Source organism: Euleptes europaea, chromosome 17, assembly GCF_029931775.1.
Source record: "Euleptes europaea isolate rEulEur1 chromosome 17, rEulEur1.hap1, whole genome shotgun sequence".
NCBI lineage: Eukaryota > Metazoa > Chordata > Lepidosauria > Squamata > Sphaerodactylidae > Euleptes > Euleptes europaea.
In genome coordinates, this window is record NC_079328.1 from 50,943,303 (window position 1) to 50,959,815 (window position 16,513).

At 54.7% G+C, this 16,513-nt stretch overlaps 3 protein-coding genes across 3 annotated transcripts in view; 2 read left to right on the forward strand and 1 right to left on the reverse strand.

The window, feature by feature from the left end:
- VPS4A (vacuolar protein sorting 4 homolog A) overlaps positions 1-16,513 on the forward strand; it is a 54,552-nt gene that overhangs the window by 5,244 nt on the left and 32,795 nt on the right. The gene's annotated exons all lie outside the window — the stretch shown is intronic.
- CHTF8 (chromosome transmission fidelity factor 8) lies at positions 3,645-4,584 on the reverse strand. Its single transcript, XM_056862487.1, has 3 exons — positions 4,568-4,584; positions 4,120-4,240; positions 3,645-3,860 (listed from the first exon to the last, which is right to left on the reverse strand). Exons 1-3 carry the CDS (start codon positions 4,582-4,584, stop codon positions 3,645-3,647), a joined length of 354 nt encoding a protein of 117 aa, XP_056718465.1.
- Positions 4,583-13,629, forward strand: UTP4 (UTP4 small subunit processome component). Its single transcript, XM_056862414.1, has 17 exons — positions 4,583-4,778; positions 5,015-5,199; positions 6,038-6,229; positions 6,547-6,631; positions 7,565-7,654; positions 8,244-8,455; positions 9,519-9,690; positions 9,794-9,885; positions 10,036-10,132; positions 10,365-10,429; positions 10,708-10,830; positions 10,913-11,072; positions 12,032-12,138; positions 12,363-12,458; positions 12,783-12,968; positions 13,171-13,281; positions 13,513-13,629. Exons 1-17 carry the CDS (start codon positions 4,583-4,585, stop codon positions 13,627-13,629), a joined length of 2,286 nt encoding a protein of 761 aa, XP_056718392.1.

Sequence of the window (16,513 nt, forward strand, 5' to 3'; positions counted from 1 at the left end):
GTTCTGCTGCAGCCTGGGCTCTGGAGGTGGGCTTGCTGAGAGAAGCTGTGGGATATGGTGGCTCTTTGCCCAGAGCAGGGAGCCGCTGATGCCAAAGGGCATTTCTTTCTCCTGTACACAAGAACTCACGAGTCCCACGAGCTGAATGCAGAATGTCCCAGTGGGACCTTTTCTAGGGCTGACGACGTTATGAGTGAATTTGATTAACAAGCTGCTGAACTGGAGTGGCTGAAGAGTTTGGTGAGTGGGTGCCCGGTTCCTCCCTTGCCAGTTTTACTTGCCACCAACCAACCCATCCACTGACTTGCTCTGGGTCATGTTTTGTAATATTTGGGTGGGGGTGGGGCTGAAGTTTGCACCAGCAGGAGAGGAGGCTGCCCGCTGTTCGCTTTTCTCACCTCCAAGAAGGGATTTAATGCTGTGGGCAGGCAGGCCCTCTTTTCCATCTCTCTCTGGGCCCCTGCTCAGCACGGTGCTCCCCTCACAGGTTGCCCCTCGGTGCTATTCCAACATGACCACGCTACTTGCAAGAGGGTCGGTGGCGCTGCAGCTGCCCGTTGATTCTCTGCCTGCTCGGCCCTGAGCCTTTGAAATGCATTCCAGGGTCTCTTGCAGGATGGTGCATTTGTTGCGAAGAGGGGGTGGGGGTGCCAGAGGGCTCCCGGGGCTGGCAAAGTGTGGCCCACCTCTGCTGCTGTGCTGGAAGCACCGCCCCCATTGTTTTGATGCCTGCTGAGGGGGGCAGCATGCTCAGCCTCTTGCACTAGCAAATCTAGTCTGCTTATTTCCAGGTTGGGGGTAGGGAGGGGAATGGTTCAGTGAAAAATTTGGATTCCTGATCATCCCAGCCTTCAACATTTTTTGACAAAGACAAAAAGGACGTTTTTAAACTTCAAATTTTTCTACACGGCTGGACCCCATTTTGAAAGTGCGCCGGAGAGACATGCGGTCCCTTGGGGCCGTGCCCCTCTGCGCTGGCTTTCCTTCCAGGCAGAAGCAGAATTCCAAAGTCAAGACTGGGGGTCCCAACTAAGGCATGCAAATGAAACATATAAACATGAACGCTGACATAATTTTAATGGTGTGGAAGGTTAAGTTCTTAGTGTTGAATGTGCTCAGGATTTTTATACTCCAAATTTAGGGCTTTTGTGCATTTCAAGGGATGTAACCTACAGCTGTCACATGAAGCTGCCTTATACTGAACTAGACCCTCGGTCCATCAAAGTCAGTATTGTCTACTCAGACCGGCAGCGGCTGTCCAGGGTCTCAGGCAGGTGTCTTTCCCATCACCTAATTGCCTAGTTCCTTTAACTGGAGATGCCAGGGATTGAACCTGGGACCTTCTGCATGCCAAGCAGATGCTCTACCACTGAGCCACGGTTCCTCCCCTGGAGTTTACTACCGGTGTCCGATCTCACGCTGACTGCAGCTTCTGCACATTGGTTTCCTTCCTTCTCCAGTCGCTTTTAAATTTTGCTTGTTGGGGTGGTGTGTGCGGAATCCATGGGCTGGGCCCATGAAATTTAAAGTGGGAGGGGTATCTATCACCAATGGCGTGGTGGTCTCACAAGTTCCCCCCCTGGAGAATGTGTAATTGCCTTTCAGTCTGGCAGGTCTGGGCTGAGGGCTGCTACAAAGTGAGAATCGCTCTGCTGTAGGCTGCTTCAGACAGGGATTTATTCCTTCACTCTGCTACATACAATTAGTCACTCTTTGAACACACACACACACACACACACACTAAGCTAGGCAACCTTCCTCCGCTGCAATTTTTTTGCTTAGAAAACAACAAGAAACCAAATAATCCAGCCATTTCCTGAAAGTTGGAAGCTTTGTAGGTGGAATAAGTTGCACGCAACTGATGGGCTTGCGTTTTTGCTTAAAATATGGGATTGGGAGGGGGGCTGTCAGAAGAAGGGGAGGACTGGAATTTGTTCACATTCAAACTGCCATCCTGAGGGCTGTGAAAGCCCCCCCCCCCCAAACCTTCTCACAATTCCACCAGCGGCACACATGGGGGGGGGGGTCTTACATCTTCTACCATATTTTTCTGCCTCTCCTTGCATGCCCAGCAAGCTGAGGATTCATTGAGGTCCAACCTGACTACCACTTCTCCCCTTCAAGTGAATGCTATTTATACCACTTACCCTTTTGAGCCCGTCTACTGAACTTTCTTGTGACCAGACAGTGAGAGGGCGGTCTGACCCTGCTGAACACCACTCTGGTCTGAGCCAAGACCGGCTTTGCCGCCCCCACTGCCTTTGTGCAGCTGCCGGCCAGGCCAGAGCAAGTTCTGCTGCCTCGGATCAGCCCCCTCCCTGCCTCTAGGAAGGGGCAGAAATGGCTCCAAGAAAGAGGGGTTCCTCCATGTAGACACAGGCCAGAGTGATATGGTCAAGCGTCTCCTACCTCAGGGAACACCTGTACAAGCTGGAAAGTTTAGATTCCCCCTCTCTGTACCACATGCGATTTCTTAGTTATTTGGGGAGCTTGCAGCTTACGCCAGAAGTGTCCAGACCTTAGGCTAAGAGGCAGAGAAAAATGGCCAGGCTCCCTCTGAACCCTGCAGACATCTGGCCAATACCACTGGCCTTTTTGCAGGCAGATACCTCTCCTGCCAGATCAAACGGTGTAGTGAGGCTGGCATGTGTGTGTGTATGTGTGCATGCATGCCCAAGAGGTGCATTTGACAGCTCTTGCAGCCAGCCCCCCCAACCTTGTGACAAAAGGAGAGGGGCTCCCACGACTCCCGCCTGTCTTCCCTTTCCCAGCTGCACTCCCCCCCACCCTACAAATGCCTGGAAATGCTGCTTTTGCTGCTGCTGCTTTTGCAGCCTGTGCTGGTCCCAGGCAAGAGAGGGGGTGGGGATGAAGCCCATGGCCCAACTGCGGCTCCAGCCCAAACTCCCTCCTTTTTCTACGCTGAGCCATTCAGGTTTCTCTTATTTAAGATACAGTTTGTAGAAATTTTTGTACTTTTCGGTAATGACACTAAAGTTATTTGTAAACTTATTTATTTTTTACCTTTTTGTATTTTTTTGAAAATGTCAAGGATTTTTTTTTACTCTAAGTTTGTTACAATAAAAATACCTTGTCAAGACAACTGCGTGTTTGTTTGTGTCCTCTTGAGTACCTCCCCCAGACCGGAGAGAGGGCTGTAGGGAAAGGGGGGGGGATGGAGAGATGCCATCAGGAGTTCTGGAGGAGAAGATGGGCCTTGGCTTCCCTGCCAGCAGGTTCTCTTCCCTCCAAGAGTCCTCCTGTATTCTTCATAGAAGGAGCAGGATCAAAAGGAGCTGTCTTGGCCCAGTCCACTTTGGATTAATCAGGCTACTGAGCCAAAGAATCAGTTCTCCAGAGGTTCTTTGGTATGCTTGAAAGACCCAGGCCTTGCTTGGTGGCTACGTGAGGACCTAAGAGGCTGGCCTCTGGCTACCCGAGGCAGGATGACTTTGTCAAGACAAGAATTGTTTCCACTTTGCCAAAGAGGCAGCCAAAATTAGGCTGTCTACAGTGCTGAGTTCCCGGCCAAGGCCCTCCAGCCACCCTCTCCCACCACAGGGTTCTTAGTAGAGCTCTGCTTTCTTGCATGGATGCTCCATCCGTGGAGCCATGATGGGTGTGAGGGGGTCCGGGCAGCCCCATCAGGCCTTCTTGGGCAGGTTGGTGATGATGGGCTTTGGGCGGGTCTTGAAAAGCAGCTTCTTCTTGACGAGGGCCTTGGCAACATAGTGGCCGGGAGCAGGGGGGGGCTCCTCGCCCGCAGCGCCTCCTGCCTTGGCCAGGACGGCCAAGGGCTTCTCCAGACACACCACCTTCCCGTAGAGGATGTGGTGGCCCACCAGCAGCACGGGGGTGCCCTGTGAGGGAAGAGAGACGGGAGGGTTGAGGTCCAACCTGGGCTGCCCTCCCCCGGAGGGGGGGGGCTCTACAGCTGCTCTCCAGGCAAGAGAGGGAGGGGGCCGTTCCCCTGGAGGAAGAGCGGGTTGGGCGCTGTGTGTGGCATCACCCCCACACACAAACTGGGGTCCCTCGCCAGGCCCTGCGGCAACTCCCAGCCCTCCGGGAAGGTCCCAGGTGGGAGTTGTCGGCTCCGCAGCCAGCCACTCTCTGGCTCACCTGGCGGGTGAAGTGGAGGTCCCCCAGCAGGCGCCCTGCCAGGCCGGCACCATCGCGGGACTCCAGCTCGCCCTGCAGCTCCAGCAGCAGCCACTCGGGAGGGTCTCCTCCGCAGCTCGCCCTGCAAGGCCAATCACAGAACCACTGGGTTGGAAGGGGTCACCAGGGTCATCTAGTCCAACCCCCTGCACAATGCAGGGAACTCACAAGTTCCTCCCCCCCCACCCCCCCCAGTGGCCAGAAGCCGGCCGCGGCGCCCTAACCCCCCCTCTCACGACCTGGCCAAGGTGACCGGATCAGCCTTGCTGACAGGGGGCCCTATCCTCCCGGGAAGGACTCCGTGGCCTTCGGCCAAGCCAGGCCCGTCGGTCGATGGGTCGGTGCCCAGAGCGCCCCCCGCCCACCCACCCACCCACCGAGCCCCCAGCCCCGGGGGGCTGACCTGCACAGCCGCAGCTGCACCATGGCCCCCCTAGGCCAGGCCGGGCCGGCCCCGCGCGCCGCTCTCAGGCCAGCCCTGCCGGACACGCGTCTCCGCCCGTTCACACGAGGCGCGCAGGGGGAGGGGGTCCCGCCAGCCAGCCAGCAGCTCCGCCCCTCGACCGAGGCGGGGCCGAACTTCCCCGCTACTCGCCGGCCGCTTCCGCCCGCCGCCGGAAGTCCCGCCCCCTCCCCCTGGCTTCCGCTTCCGGGACGGAGGGGAGGAGGGGAAGAGGCGCGCACGTGTGAGCGGCGCTGAGCGAGAGGTGCTCCGTCGGCCCAGCCCCCCCCTCCGCGGGCGGGACCCCCAAGCCGGGCGGGGCGGGGCGTCCGCGGGGGAGAGGGAGGGGGGCTGCGCGGGAGCCCTGGCGCCTCGGAGACCCCCACCCCGCCATTCCCTCCCTCTCTGCCGCAGGGCCCGGGGCCGCCGCCGCCGTTGCCGCCATGGGCGAGTTCGAGGTGCACCGCGTGCGGCTCTTCGCCTTCCTGCCGTCCGGGGTCCGCTGCGTGTCCGCCCGCTCCTCCAGCCGCCTGGCCGCCGCCCACCTCGACGGCTCCGTCGAGATCTACGACCTGCAGGCCAACAGCTTCCAGGAGAAGGTACCGGTACCGCCCTTCCCCACCTGGCTGGGCGGCCCATCGGTCAGCAAGGCCGGTTCCCGGACCTTGGGCACATCAAGAGGTCTTGGCCCTCTTCGGGGCATGGAGCTGGGGGGCGGGCGGGAGGTAGTTGTGAAATTCCTGCATTGTGCAGGGGGTTGGGCTAGATGAGCCGGGTGGCCCCTTCCCATCCTATGGCTCAGTGGAACAGGCTTCCTCGGGAGGTGGGGGGCTCTCCTTCCTTGGAGGTTTTTAAGCAGAGGATAGATGGCCACCTGTCAGCAATGACCTGAGGCAGATGATTGAGAGGGAGGGCACCTTGGCCATCTTCTAGGGTGGAGTAGGGGGTCACTTGGGGTGTGTGTGGGGAGGTATTCCTGAATTTCCTGCATTGTGCAGGGGGTTGGACTAGATCACCCTGGTGGTCCCTTCCAACTCTATGATTCTATGTCTCCAGGCCCACTGCTGCCCCCACCCCACCAGGCAGTCCTGTCCTTAATGGTGGACAGCCCTGACTTTCTCTTTCCACCCCCCAAAAGATGACGCCAATAACATAAATCAACATACCAGAGGAACGGGAGCGATCAGTGAGTGGACTGGGAGACAAAGGCAGTACCACCGTCTGACCCGGCACATCTCATCCTCCCGTCAGGGATGGAAAGCCCCTGGGGCGTCTTCCTTACTGCCAAGGCTCTCTGACCCGTGCACAGCAGACTGACGTTATTTCCCTAGCTATTCTGAGGGGTGTTTTAGGAGAGAGCAGCCTTGCCCGCAGACTGGCAAGCTCCCTTGTGGACTTCCTGTCTTGTATCTTCCCCCATCTGTTCATTTTCCTCAGGTTATTGCAGGCCATGAGACAAGGATCCCGGAGGCTATCTGCTGGGCTGGAGGAGATCGGCTTTTCGGTGCAGGCCTCAGCGGAGACATCATCGAATATGACTTGGAGAAGCTGTGCGTCAAATATACTTTAGATGCCTTTGGAGGCCCCATCTGGAGCATGGTGGCTGATCCGACTGGGGCTCAGTTAGCGGTGAGTGCCTCTAGTATCCTGGGTCGCAGTGCTTGGAAACTCAGGTTCGCCTCATTGTCAAAAGAGATGCCATCTTAGTAGGGTGGAGAACAGCTGCAGTTTGTTCTCCACTAGTTGTTCTGCTGGTAGCTGTGAGGAGGCAGGAGGACCTGGGCTCCAGGCCCTGCTCCTTGTGATTTGCAAGCAGTGGGTACTTTTGAGCCTGCTACCTAGAAACTTTTTGTTTGTAGCGATGCATTTCCTCCCCATTCGCACACACCGTTTGGCAGAGGGCAGAAATCTAAACAGGTAGCTGACGTACTCTCTGTTTCATGCAGGTTGGATGTGAGGATGGATCCATTAAGCTCTTCGATGTCTTACCTGAAAGAATCCAGTTTGAGAGGAGCTTGGACCGGCAGAAAGGTTGTGTTTTTATGGGTGGGGGGGCTTGTCAGTTTGATAACTGGGGGGGGGGGGAGGTTGTTTGCTGAGAGACTATGGATGCCCAAATTGCCTCCTGTTACTCCTTGTCAGCATGGGCACCAGAGACCTTCTGCCTTGGATCACGGAGATTCCATTTAGCCTTCTGACTAATGGACCTCCCAAAAATTTTTGGTACCTTTTTACAGTCATGGTTATCCCTGCACTGGCAGCAGAGTTCCCATAAGTTAATTATACTTTGTGTGAAGCATTTTCTTTGATCTGTGCTAATTCTATGTCCCATGTATTTCATTGACTGCACCTAGATTTCAGGATTACAGGAAGATGAAAAAGATTATTTATCTCTCTTCCCTTTCTTCTGTCCTGTCCATAATTTTATAACCTCTATCATGTCTTCCTTTAGTTACCTGTTCTCCAAGCTGAATGTTCTTGGTCCTTTCTTCATAAGGACGTTTCTTCAACTTCCATGATTGTTTTGAATGTTCTTTTTGCACCCTTTCCAACTCTGTGATTCCTCTTTCGAGATGGGGTGACGCAGAACTGTATGCCCCATCTTGAAAGCAACATTATAGTGCTAGAAAAGGTGCAGAAACTGGCATCCAGTTGAAACGGCTCTAGAATCCAAGGGGAGAGTGCCATTGTCCTGACCACGTTCTTCTCCTTCGCTCTTGGGGGATGGTTTGGAAAGGGATGTATGTGAAGATACCTGTAGTGGCGTGGGGGGAAGGCAGAGCTGGTGTGCTTGTTCCAGGTCTCCTTCTCCTGCATCTGCCAGGGCTTCAGGGCTGCCCTTTTGGGCTTAGTAGTTCCGTGTACTTTGAGGTTTGCTGCTCAGTGAGACTTTTTTGAAGCTGCTAGAGGGGCCCCACCTTCCCGTGGTCAGGACTCCTCTGAGACTCTCGTCTTACCCTGCAGGCCGCATCCTGTCCCTCTTCTGGCACTCATCTGGGGCCAGGATTGCTGCTGGCTCCATCGACCTCATCCGTGTCTTTGATGTCAAATCAGGTGAGTCCGAGCCCTGAATGGCCAGAGTTTGGCATGCCTTGAGCTGTGGCCAGGGAAGTGGGGTGGGGAGGAGAATTGCTGTGGATCACGCTGCCGATTCTCCCCTTCCCCCCCAGTCTGGGAACTGAGCTTAGAGACAGCCTCTCCCTTTGTAGTCTACTGTGACCTTTAACATCTGCGGATGGCAGTTCTGGACTGTGTTGGCATATGACCAGCTGGGTCATTGAAGTGGGCATTCTGGGTGGCTGCATTGTAGCCATGGGCTTTTTCCCTTAACAGTTTATCAGAATCCACACAGGAGCATTTTTCCTGAGCCCTGTACAGGCCCCACAAAAAGAACATCTGCACATGTTGCTTTCAGATGATAGGGACATTTCCGATTGCTAATGGCATCTGGATAGGTCATGTTGGTGGTCCCTTTGTCTTTTCTCCTCCCTCTGTAAAGGTTAGCTGACTTAGAGCTGGTTATGTTGGTGTGAAGAAAGACCAAAGATTATTTTTTTTGGTGCCAGGCTTCTATCCTGCCTGGCCCTGGGGATCTGCATTACTCTCCACCCCCCCCTTGCAACCTCTGATGTCTCATTTGTAGGCCATGCAGTCCAGCGGCTTATTGTGGACAGACGCCTGAAAGGCTCCCACACCCGGGAATGCGTGGTGTGGAGTGTGGCCTTCCTTTCGGATGGCACCATTGTCAGTGCGGATTCTTCCGGGAAGGTGCAGTTCTGGGATTCGGAGATGGGGACGCTGCTCCAGACGTCTGTTGTCAGCAACTCGGCCGTGCTGTCCTTGGCGGTGTCTGAGGTAGGGGGTTTGAACACCTCAGGCTTTAGCATGGGGTGGGGGGGAACGTGCAATGAAGCAGGATAAACAATAAAAACAAAATGAATTCATGATACGTCATGTGGGAGAATCCAAACAGAATTGTATATTGATAGTTTCATTATTCGTGAGCATAAACCACTGAAGTAGTCAGGTGTGTAGTGGGAAAAGTGTCAGACAATTCTCCCCCAAGGTAGAACTGCTTCATCTATTTTCAGCATGATTCTAGTTGGGCCACTCACTCTAGGGAAACGGCAAAAGCTATAAAAGGTACAACTTTGGCAATTTCTTGCTTTTTTTTCACTAAAGGAAACCAGTATATACCTGCTGTACTTAAAGTGTTCAACTCAAAAATTTGCGCTAGACAATTATATGGTGCCCCAATTTGGATTTCTGCCTTTGGTCCACTGCTTGAGAGGGCACAAGCAAAATTTCTTAGAAAATTTTTAAGGCTCCCGGCTTTCGTACCCTATGCGGCTATATGCATGGAATTGAAACAGAGATGATTAATAACTAAGGCCTGGATGACAACGATTAAATTCTGGTTACGTCTTCATTTTAGGTGTGACACTAACAGCCTGATTTTTATCATGCTTGCCGAGCACCATAGATCCGAATGGCTGGCTAATATTGATAAGAAAATTTCAGCTATTGTCCTTAATATAAACGACTTGGCCTTGCTTTCTGAAAATAGTGCCTTTGCGCTGATTAAACAAAGACTTATCAATATTGAGATACAAGAATTGAATAGCCTTGCTGCTGGCCGTTGCTCCCCAGCACTTTTTTCCCGAGCCCTCTCTTACGAAATATTTTTTCTGCTTGACTGAACCACCTCTCCGTAGGGCATTTATGTTGGTTCGTTTTAATGTCCATCCTTCCAGGGTGTTATATGGAAGATTCGAGAAAATCCCTTATACTGAGATTGTGTCCTTGTGGGATGAACAAAATTGAGGATAATGAGCATGTTTTGCCCGGTGCAGCCCGCCCACCTCGCTCCATTGGGCATCCTAACTCTCCCATGCCTTTCTCCTCCTTCCCACTGCAGGCAGAAGACAGCATCGTCGTTGGCACGTCAGAGGGGGCCGTGTACCAGTTCCAGCTGCTTCCGGTGAAGGCGGGCAGTGCCGTGCACCAGTGGGTGCGGACAAAGCCGTTCCAGCACCACACGCATGACGTGAGGGCCGTGGCGCACACGGCCACAGCGCTCATCTCTGGAGGTAGAGCGTGGGGCGGGGCTCCTCTTGCCTGCTGTGGGGGCGCTCGCCTGCTGTGCCTGGGCCCGGTTTGACCGCCGGCCGCCTTCTCTCCCTCCCCCTTCAGGGCTGGATGGGCAGCTGGTGATCCGGCCGCTCATGGAGAAGGTGGAGTCCCGGAGCTACGAAGCCGCTGTTCGGAAAGTCACCTTCCCCCATGTGAGTCACTGGGTCAGAGCTATGTAGCTGCCCACAGCACAAGTTTTGCTAGTCTCCCCCCCCCCCGCCTCCTCTGGGGAGGATGCAGACTCCTCTCATGCTGGGGAAGGCGCCCTCCCTGCTCTAACGCTGTGCCTTTCCCCTTTCCAGAGGCGCCTCGTCTCTTGTGCCAGGGAAGCCCGTCTCCTCCTTTTCCAGTACCCACAACATCTGGAGCTGTGGAGGCTTGGGGCCACCAGTGCCACGGGTGAGAACAAAGGGTGCAGTCCAAGGCCTTACTCTCGAGCTCTTTGGTCACAATCTTGCCCAGGTGGAGCCTCGTCTGCCTGCCTTTGCAGCGGGGGATTGTCTGGCAGGCGCTGGAGGGATTTGGGCGCGCTCTGGCCCCGGGGCAAGTTTTGCTCCTTCTGCCCCAAGCCCCCCCGGCGTGTGGAGCCCGGCTTGGCGTGTCCAGCAGCTGCTCTTGTTTCTTGCTCCAGGAAGAGACGGGGAAGTCTTGCCTGTGTCCAGCCCCCCCGAGCACCTGCTGCAGCTCAAAAGTAAGGTGAGGACGCCTGCCAGGAGGGCACCGGCCTGTTTCAGTACCTGGCCTGCCTCCCCTCTGCCGGCAGGCTGGGCAACAAGCAAATGCCCCATTAAAACATGTTCCCTTGTGCAGCAGCGCTGGGCTCAGATTCCCTGCATAGTCCACAGCAGTCCCTAAGAAGGAGGCTTTGGCTTTGCCAAGCGTCCCACAGTTGTGGGGCTGGCCGCTGTGAAGGCTTTGGTGAAAGGATGAAGGGGGTGTGAGCTCAGCCCTTGCTTTCCCCCCTTTCTTGCCAGGGCCCCGAACACATCCGCAGCAGCTGCGTCTCGCCCTGTGGCACCTGGATCGCCTACTCCACAGCTTCCCGGTTGTGTCTGTACCGCTCCCAGCTGGCTGGCGAGCACCTTGCTCTCCAGAGGGTGAGTGGAGGGGAGCGGGCCTCTGGAGCCAGGAGGCGGGGCATGGTGGGGGCCATGCTGACCCGGCCTTGTCTCCCCAAAGGTGCCCAAGGTGCCAAAGGTGGCTTGCGGAGCACACCAGCTCCTGTTCTCTGTGGACTCTACCCGGCTGTTCGTGGCGTCAGATCGGGGCTCTGTGCATGTTCTCAGGCTCTTGCAGTCCGGGGCCTGCAAGCACCTACACACCCTCCAGCCCAGCTCAGGTAGGAACACCCTTTTCTCTTGGGGAGGGGGGATTTTCTGTTCAGTATATTTTGTGTGTGTCAAGTGCTTTCAGGTCCCTGCTTACTTACGGTGACGCTATGAATCAAAGACCTTCAAGAATAGAATTAGCATTGCTTAAGCAATGACCTTAAGCAGATGATGAGAGGGAGGGCATCTTGGCCATCTTCTGAAGTAGGGGTCACTGGGGGTGTGTGGGGGAGGTAGTTGTGATTTTCCTGCATTGTGCAGGGGGTTGGACTAGTTGACCCTGGTGATCCCTTCCAACTCTATGATTCTGTGTCCTGTTGCTCCGGTTTTGCAAACTGAGGACCGTGGCTTCCTTTATAAAGTCTACCCATCTCATGTTGGATCTTCCTCTTTTCCTGCTGCCTTCCATGACTGCTTTCTCCAGTGACTCTGGTCTTCTCATGTTGTGACTAATATACGATAGCCTCAGTTTAGTCATTTTGGTTTCTAGGAAGAGTTCAGGCTTGATTTGATCTATTTTTAGTAATCCAGGGTATCCGTAAAACTCCTCCAACACCACGCTTCAAAGAAATAAACTTCCAGTCAGCTTTCTTCATTGTCCAACTTTCACATCCATACATAGTAATTGGGAATACTGTGGTATGAATTAAGTTGATCTTGGCGCCAGCGAAACTTCCTTACACTTAATGATCTTTTCTAGCTCCTTCATGGCTTCCCTTGCCAGTCTCAATCTCCTCCTGGTTTCTTGGCTGCCGTCTCATTTTTGGTTGACAACAGAGCCAAGGAATAGAAAGTCTTTTAACAATTTCAGTTTCTTCATTGTAGACCTTAAAGTTGTGCAATTCCTCAGTAGGCATCACTTTTGTCTTCTTGATGTTCAGATGTAATCCTACTTTGGCACTTTCTGCTTTAACCTTCAGCAGTAGTCGTGAGGCTTAATTTTTGGCTGTTGTTCCCCTTCACCCTGCAGAATCCACACAAGCGGCTCTCTTGCTGGCGGTGAGTGCCGATGGCAGCTGGTTGGCTGTCGCTAGTGGAGGCGGGCAAGTCAACATCTACAATCTGCAAAAGGCCAAGGTGAGCCCAGCCCTCCCCCTGCAGATGGAGGAGGATCCTTCTTGTGGTACCTGCAGCTCTACTAGCCAGAGGCCAAGGGGAGCCAGCCTGGCCAGCGCCCTCATCCTGGAGCCCTGCAAGTCTCTTTGACTGGGTGCGGCAGAAGCCTGTGGGAGGGAGTGGGTCCAGCTCAGGCCGGCCGGTCCTTTCTCTGCTCCTGACAGCATCTCTCTTTGTCACGGCAGCCTCACTGTGTCGTGCCTGCGCACAACTGCCCGGTGACTGCCCTGGCCATTCACCCGGTGACCAACCACCTCGTCGTTGCCCATTCGGACCAGCAGGTGAGGCCCTCCTCCGGTGCCTCGGTGCGCTGGAGGGGGAGGTCCGTGCAGTTCCCCTGCCCTAGTTGCCAAAGAGGGAGGGAGGGGGGTGGTTGGGAAGCTTGTGTTGTGGGCCCTGCATGGTCATTTGAATCCCAGATGGAGGACTGATGCGGAAAGGCTCTTAGTGCTGTTTCCATCGTTCTTTGAACTACAAGCTGTAGCTCACGTGGTCCGCACAAGCGCAGAATTCTGGATCCTGAGCCGTTCCTGCTTCTGTCTCAGTCATGGAGGTCTCTTTGCCACCATCGGTTCCTGCAGTGCAGCCCCCTCCCTCTTTTCCAGGTATTGGAATTCAGCATCCCAGACAAGGCGTACACGCCCTGGAGCCGCAAGGTGCAGCAGCAGGGGCTCCACCGGGACTGGCTGGAGCGGGACACGCCCATCACTCACATTGCCTTCCTGCCCAAGCGGGCCGATCAGATCCTGCTGCACGACACGCACATGTTCTGCCTCCTGGACAAGTCCCTGGTGAGTGCCGAGGAGAAGGCGGGTAGGTGGTTTGCCCTGCCAGACACTGCAGGCCTCCTTGGTCTGCCGCAGCCTGAGACCCTGGAGAGCTGCTGCTGGTCAGAATAAATAATACGGACCTTGGTGGATCAAGGTTCTGATTCAGTATGAGGCAGCTTTACGAGTTCGTGTGTTGTAACTGCTGGAAAATGGTTCCCTCCAGCCGCTACCGGAGGACTCGGCTGTTTTGTGCAACCAGCCGTCGCTGAAGCAGCTGTCAAAGATGGCCCAGCGCAGCTACGCCCATGCCTTCAAGATCTGCAAGAAGTATCAGGTGAGCACATTTGCACTGCAAGGAGAGCATGGAATGCGGGTGGGCCCAGGAAGATACTGGGCGTGTGTCTCGGGCCGACCCTGAACCACCATCAGCCTGGCTGACAACTTTGCACGGTGCAGTTGCCAGCATCCCTGGGGCACGGCCATGAGCCCAGCCAGGCAGCCGCAGTCAGCTTCTGGCCCGCTCTTTTTTAACCATGCTACTTGCTTCCCCCCCCCCCCCCCGCAGCCTCTGCTGTTTGTGGATCTGCTGGACGAGAAATCCTTGGTGGTGGTGGAGCGGCCTGTGATGGACCTCAAGGCACAGCTGCCCCCACCCGTCTACCAGAAGAAGTTCGGCACGTAAAGGAGCAGCATGAGGATGGTCTGTACTGCAGAACGGCAGCCAAGCTGCCTCTTGGTCTTCCTGGCAGCAGGAAGCCAGGGCAGCCGTCCCCCGCGTGGGCTGAAATAGAAAGCAGGTGAAGCCGGCTGTTCCCTGAGCCTGGTCCGGCTCCCCTGCCTCCGTCTCTCGCCTCCGTTTGCTTCCTTCCCCTGATGAGCCTCAGATGCTGGAGGCTTGTTAAGGACTCCGCAGTCAAGGCGGGCAAGAAAACGTCAAACGTAGCCAAAGCCTCGCCTGGGATTCTTGCAGTCAGACTGATCAGTGGTCTCCAGAGGGCCAGTTCCCTTGGGCGAAGATTGCAGGGGCTGCCTTGGGCGGAATCTGATTCTTTGGCCAGTGCGGAAGTTGTGTGCCGAGAGCCCAGCCAGCTTCCAAAAGCAGTCTTCCAGCGCTCCCATGGCCCTGCTCTCAGACTGGTTTCGGCCCAGCCATCCCGCAAGAGAAGGGGCTGCCCCCTTACCTCAGACTGCTTTTCTCTGTTCCCCTGGAAGTGGGGGGGGGGCTGTTGCCAAGTTCTGCAGCCGTGGAGCATCAAAAGAACAGAACACCTCCTGCTGCTGGGGTGGGGGATTTGTGGAGGCAGAATGAAAAATAACTGGTGGGGTGGCTCGAGCAGCCGCCTGCTGGCACCTTTGGGGTATCTGAAAGGGGTCAAGAAGGAAATCCAACTGGGACGACGGGGCTGAATCTCAAAACACGTAGACTCCCATCCAGCTGCGAGACCCCCCACGCCCCCCGTCAAGGTCTCTGATCCGATCCTCATGGACTGCATCCCGAACACAGTGCCGTAGTTTGTTGCCCAGATACATTACTATTAATTTCTGGCTGGTTTGGAATGGATTTCTAAGACTATTGTGAAAGTAACGTCACTTTTTGAGCCCTGAATTTAAAAATGTAACATTTTAAAAATTAAAATTTTTGAAGTCCTTCAACAAAATCACAGAGGTCTTCTTCAAACAGAAAGGGAGAAAAGTGTTGCCATTGGCCAATTTTGGGTGCTTTTATTTAATGATAAAAATACCTTTGGGGGGGCACCTGTTTGTGATGATTTGCAAAATCAAACATCATAGTTAAGACACGTTCACACATTTTTTCTGGAAATGTGTTCACTTCCAACTTGCCTTCTGTCAGTCAGTCCCATTCCACAGGCTGAAGAACGAAGACGTCTCCGGCCGGTATGGAAGCGTTGATTGGAGTCGGGTGATCAGTGGCCACTCTCAGATTTTCAGGGCAGCATTGCAGGATGAGTGCTGATTTTTGGAAAGAGACTTATGACTGCTTGTGAGGCCTAGAAGGCCCTCCTGGAGAGGTGGGAGCTGCCTGTTTTTGCTCAGTGCGGAGGGAATGCGCTTCACAAATGCCCAGATGTCTGTCACATTCCAGGCTTGGCCTTAGTTCCCATGGGATGTTAGTCTGCAGTAGAAGAGCTAGATTTGAGTCCAGGAGCACCGTAGAGACCAACAAGATTTTAGGGGCAGGAGTTTTTGAGAGTCAAAACTCCCCGGAAAATCTCATAGCTCTGTAAGGTGCTGCTGGTTTCAAATCTAGGCCTGGGCCCTGCCACTGAACACATGTTTCAGCCTCATGTTCTGACCAAGTAGCTGCTTGTTGCTGGACAGGAGGTCGGCAGTTCTGTGTGCCGTTCTGGAGGCCTCACTTCAAAAAGGATGTGGACAGAATGGAGTTGGGGCAGAGGAGAGCGACGAGGATGACCAGGGGCCTGGAGACCAAGAAGCCCCGCGAGGAAAAGCCGAGGGACTTGGGAATGTTCAGTCTGGAGAAGAGGAGGTTGAGGGGGGACAGGATTGCTCTCTTTAAGCATCTGAAAGGCTGTCTCTTAGAGGAAGTTAGGGAGCAGTTCCTGTTGGCAGCAGCAGATAGGACTTGCAATAATGGGTATAAATTACGGGTGGAAAGATATCGGCTGGTTATTAGGAAAAATTTTTTTACAGTAAGAGTTGTCCGACAGTGGAATCAACTGCCTAGTGGCGAGCTCCCCCTCACTGGCAGTCTTCAAGCAGTGGCTGGACAAGCACTTGTCAGGGATGCTCTAGGCTGATCCTGCATTGAGCAGGGGGTTGGACTAGATGGCTGGTATGGCCCCTCCAACTCTATGATTCTGTGTCTCCATGCCATACACAGAGAGGGACCGGCCAGCTCTTCCTGCAGCGGGACGGCCTTTCCGGTTCCTGGGTACCTGAGGGTTACTCTGCGTTTCCCGTTGCTTAAGGAAGATGTCCTCAGGAGGCCAGAGTCACTGCTGCTTACATCTGCCGCTCGTGTTAAAAATAGAAGTCCTCTGCCCGGGGATCAGCAGCAAAGCCCTGCCAGCACACAGGCCGTTGTGGCCCTCAGAGCAGGCGAGGCCTTGGCCCCACTTCCAGGGGGCCCACAGCATAGTGGCCATGGGACACCCGGGGCTGGGGCCGAACCAAATCCTACCCTGCTAGCCGAGGCTGCCTTTTCTCCCAGCAAAAGAAAGAAGCAAGTTGGACATTCAGAGGGAAACGCAGCTTGACATGTGATTTGTGCTTTTGTGAACTGGGCTGTGGGTGTCTCTTTCCGACTTCCTCCTAACCGAGAGCCAGGAAGGGGCCCCCACAGTGCAGGTTAGTGTTATTCCTGCACTTATTCCCTCATCTGTCTGTGTGGCCAAGTGTCCGACTTGTTTTGGATGCATCACAGGTGGGGCTCTTTCCTTGCACGGGGTTTTTTAAGGCAAGCGGCCCAAAGGCAGTGCCAAGGCCCATTTTGGTGCTGCTGGAACTTCTTTGGCCAGGATAAGTTTTAGGAGGGTTTGCAGAGCCTGTGATGTAGGTTCTGCCTTCAGTGGCTGTGCACACCA

What these genes read in the sequence shown, in the direction of transcription:
- UTP4 (XM_056862414.1), top strand. Translation starts at nt 4,583, where the DNA reads ATGGCCCCCCTAGGCCAGGCCGGGCCGGCCCCGCGCGCCGCTCTCAGG. An exon ending in CACAGCGCTCATCTCTGGAG is followed by an intron (nt 9,691 to 9,793) that starts GTAGAGCGTGGG and finishes CTCCCCCTTCAG; the next exon opens with GGCTGGATGGGCAGCTGGTG. An exon ending in AGATCTGCAAGAAGTATCAG is followed by an intron (nt 13,282 to 13,512) that starts GTGAGCACATTT and finishes CCCCCCCCGCAG; the next exon opens with CCTCTGCTGTTTGTGGATCT.
- CHTF8 (XM_056862487.1), bottom strand. An exon ending in ACCTCCACTTCACCCGCCAG is followed by an intron (nt 3,861 to 4,119) that starts GTGAGCCAGAGA and finishes CTTCCCTCACAG; the next exon opens with GGCACCCCCGTGCTGCTGGT.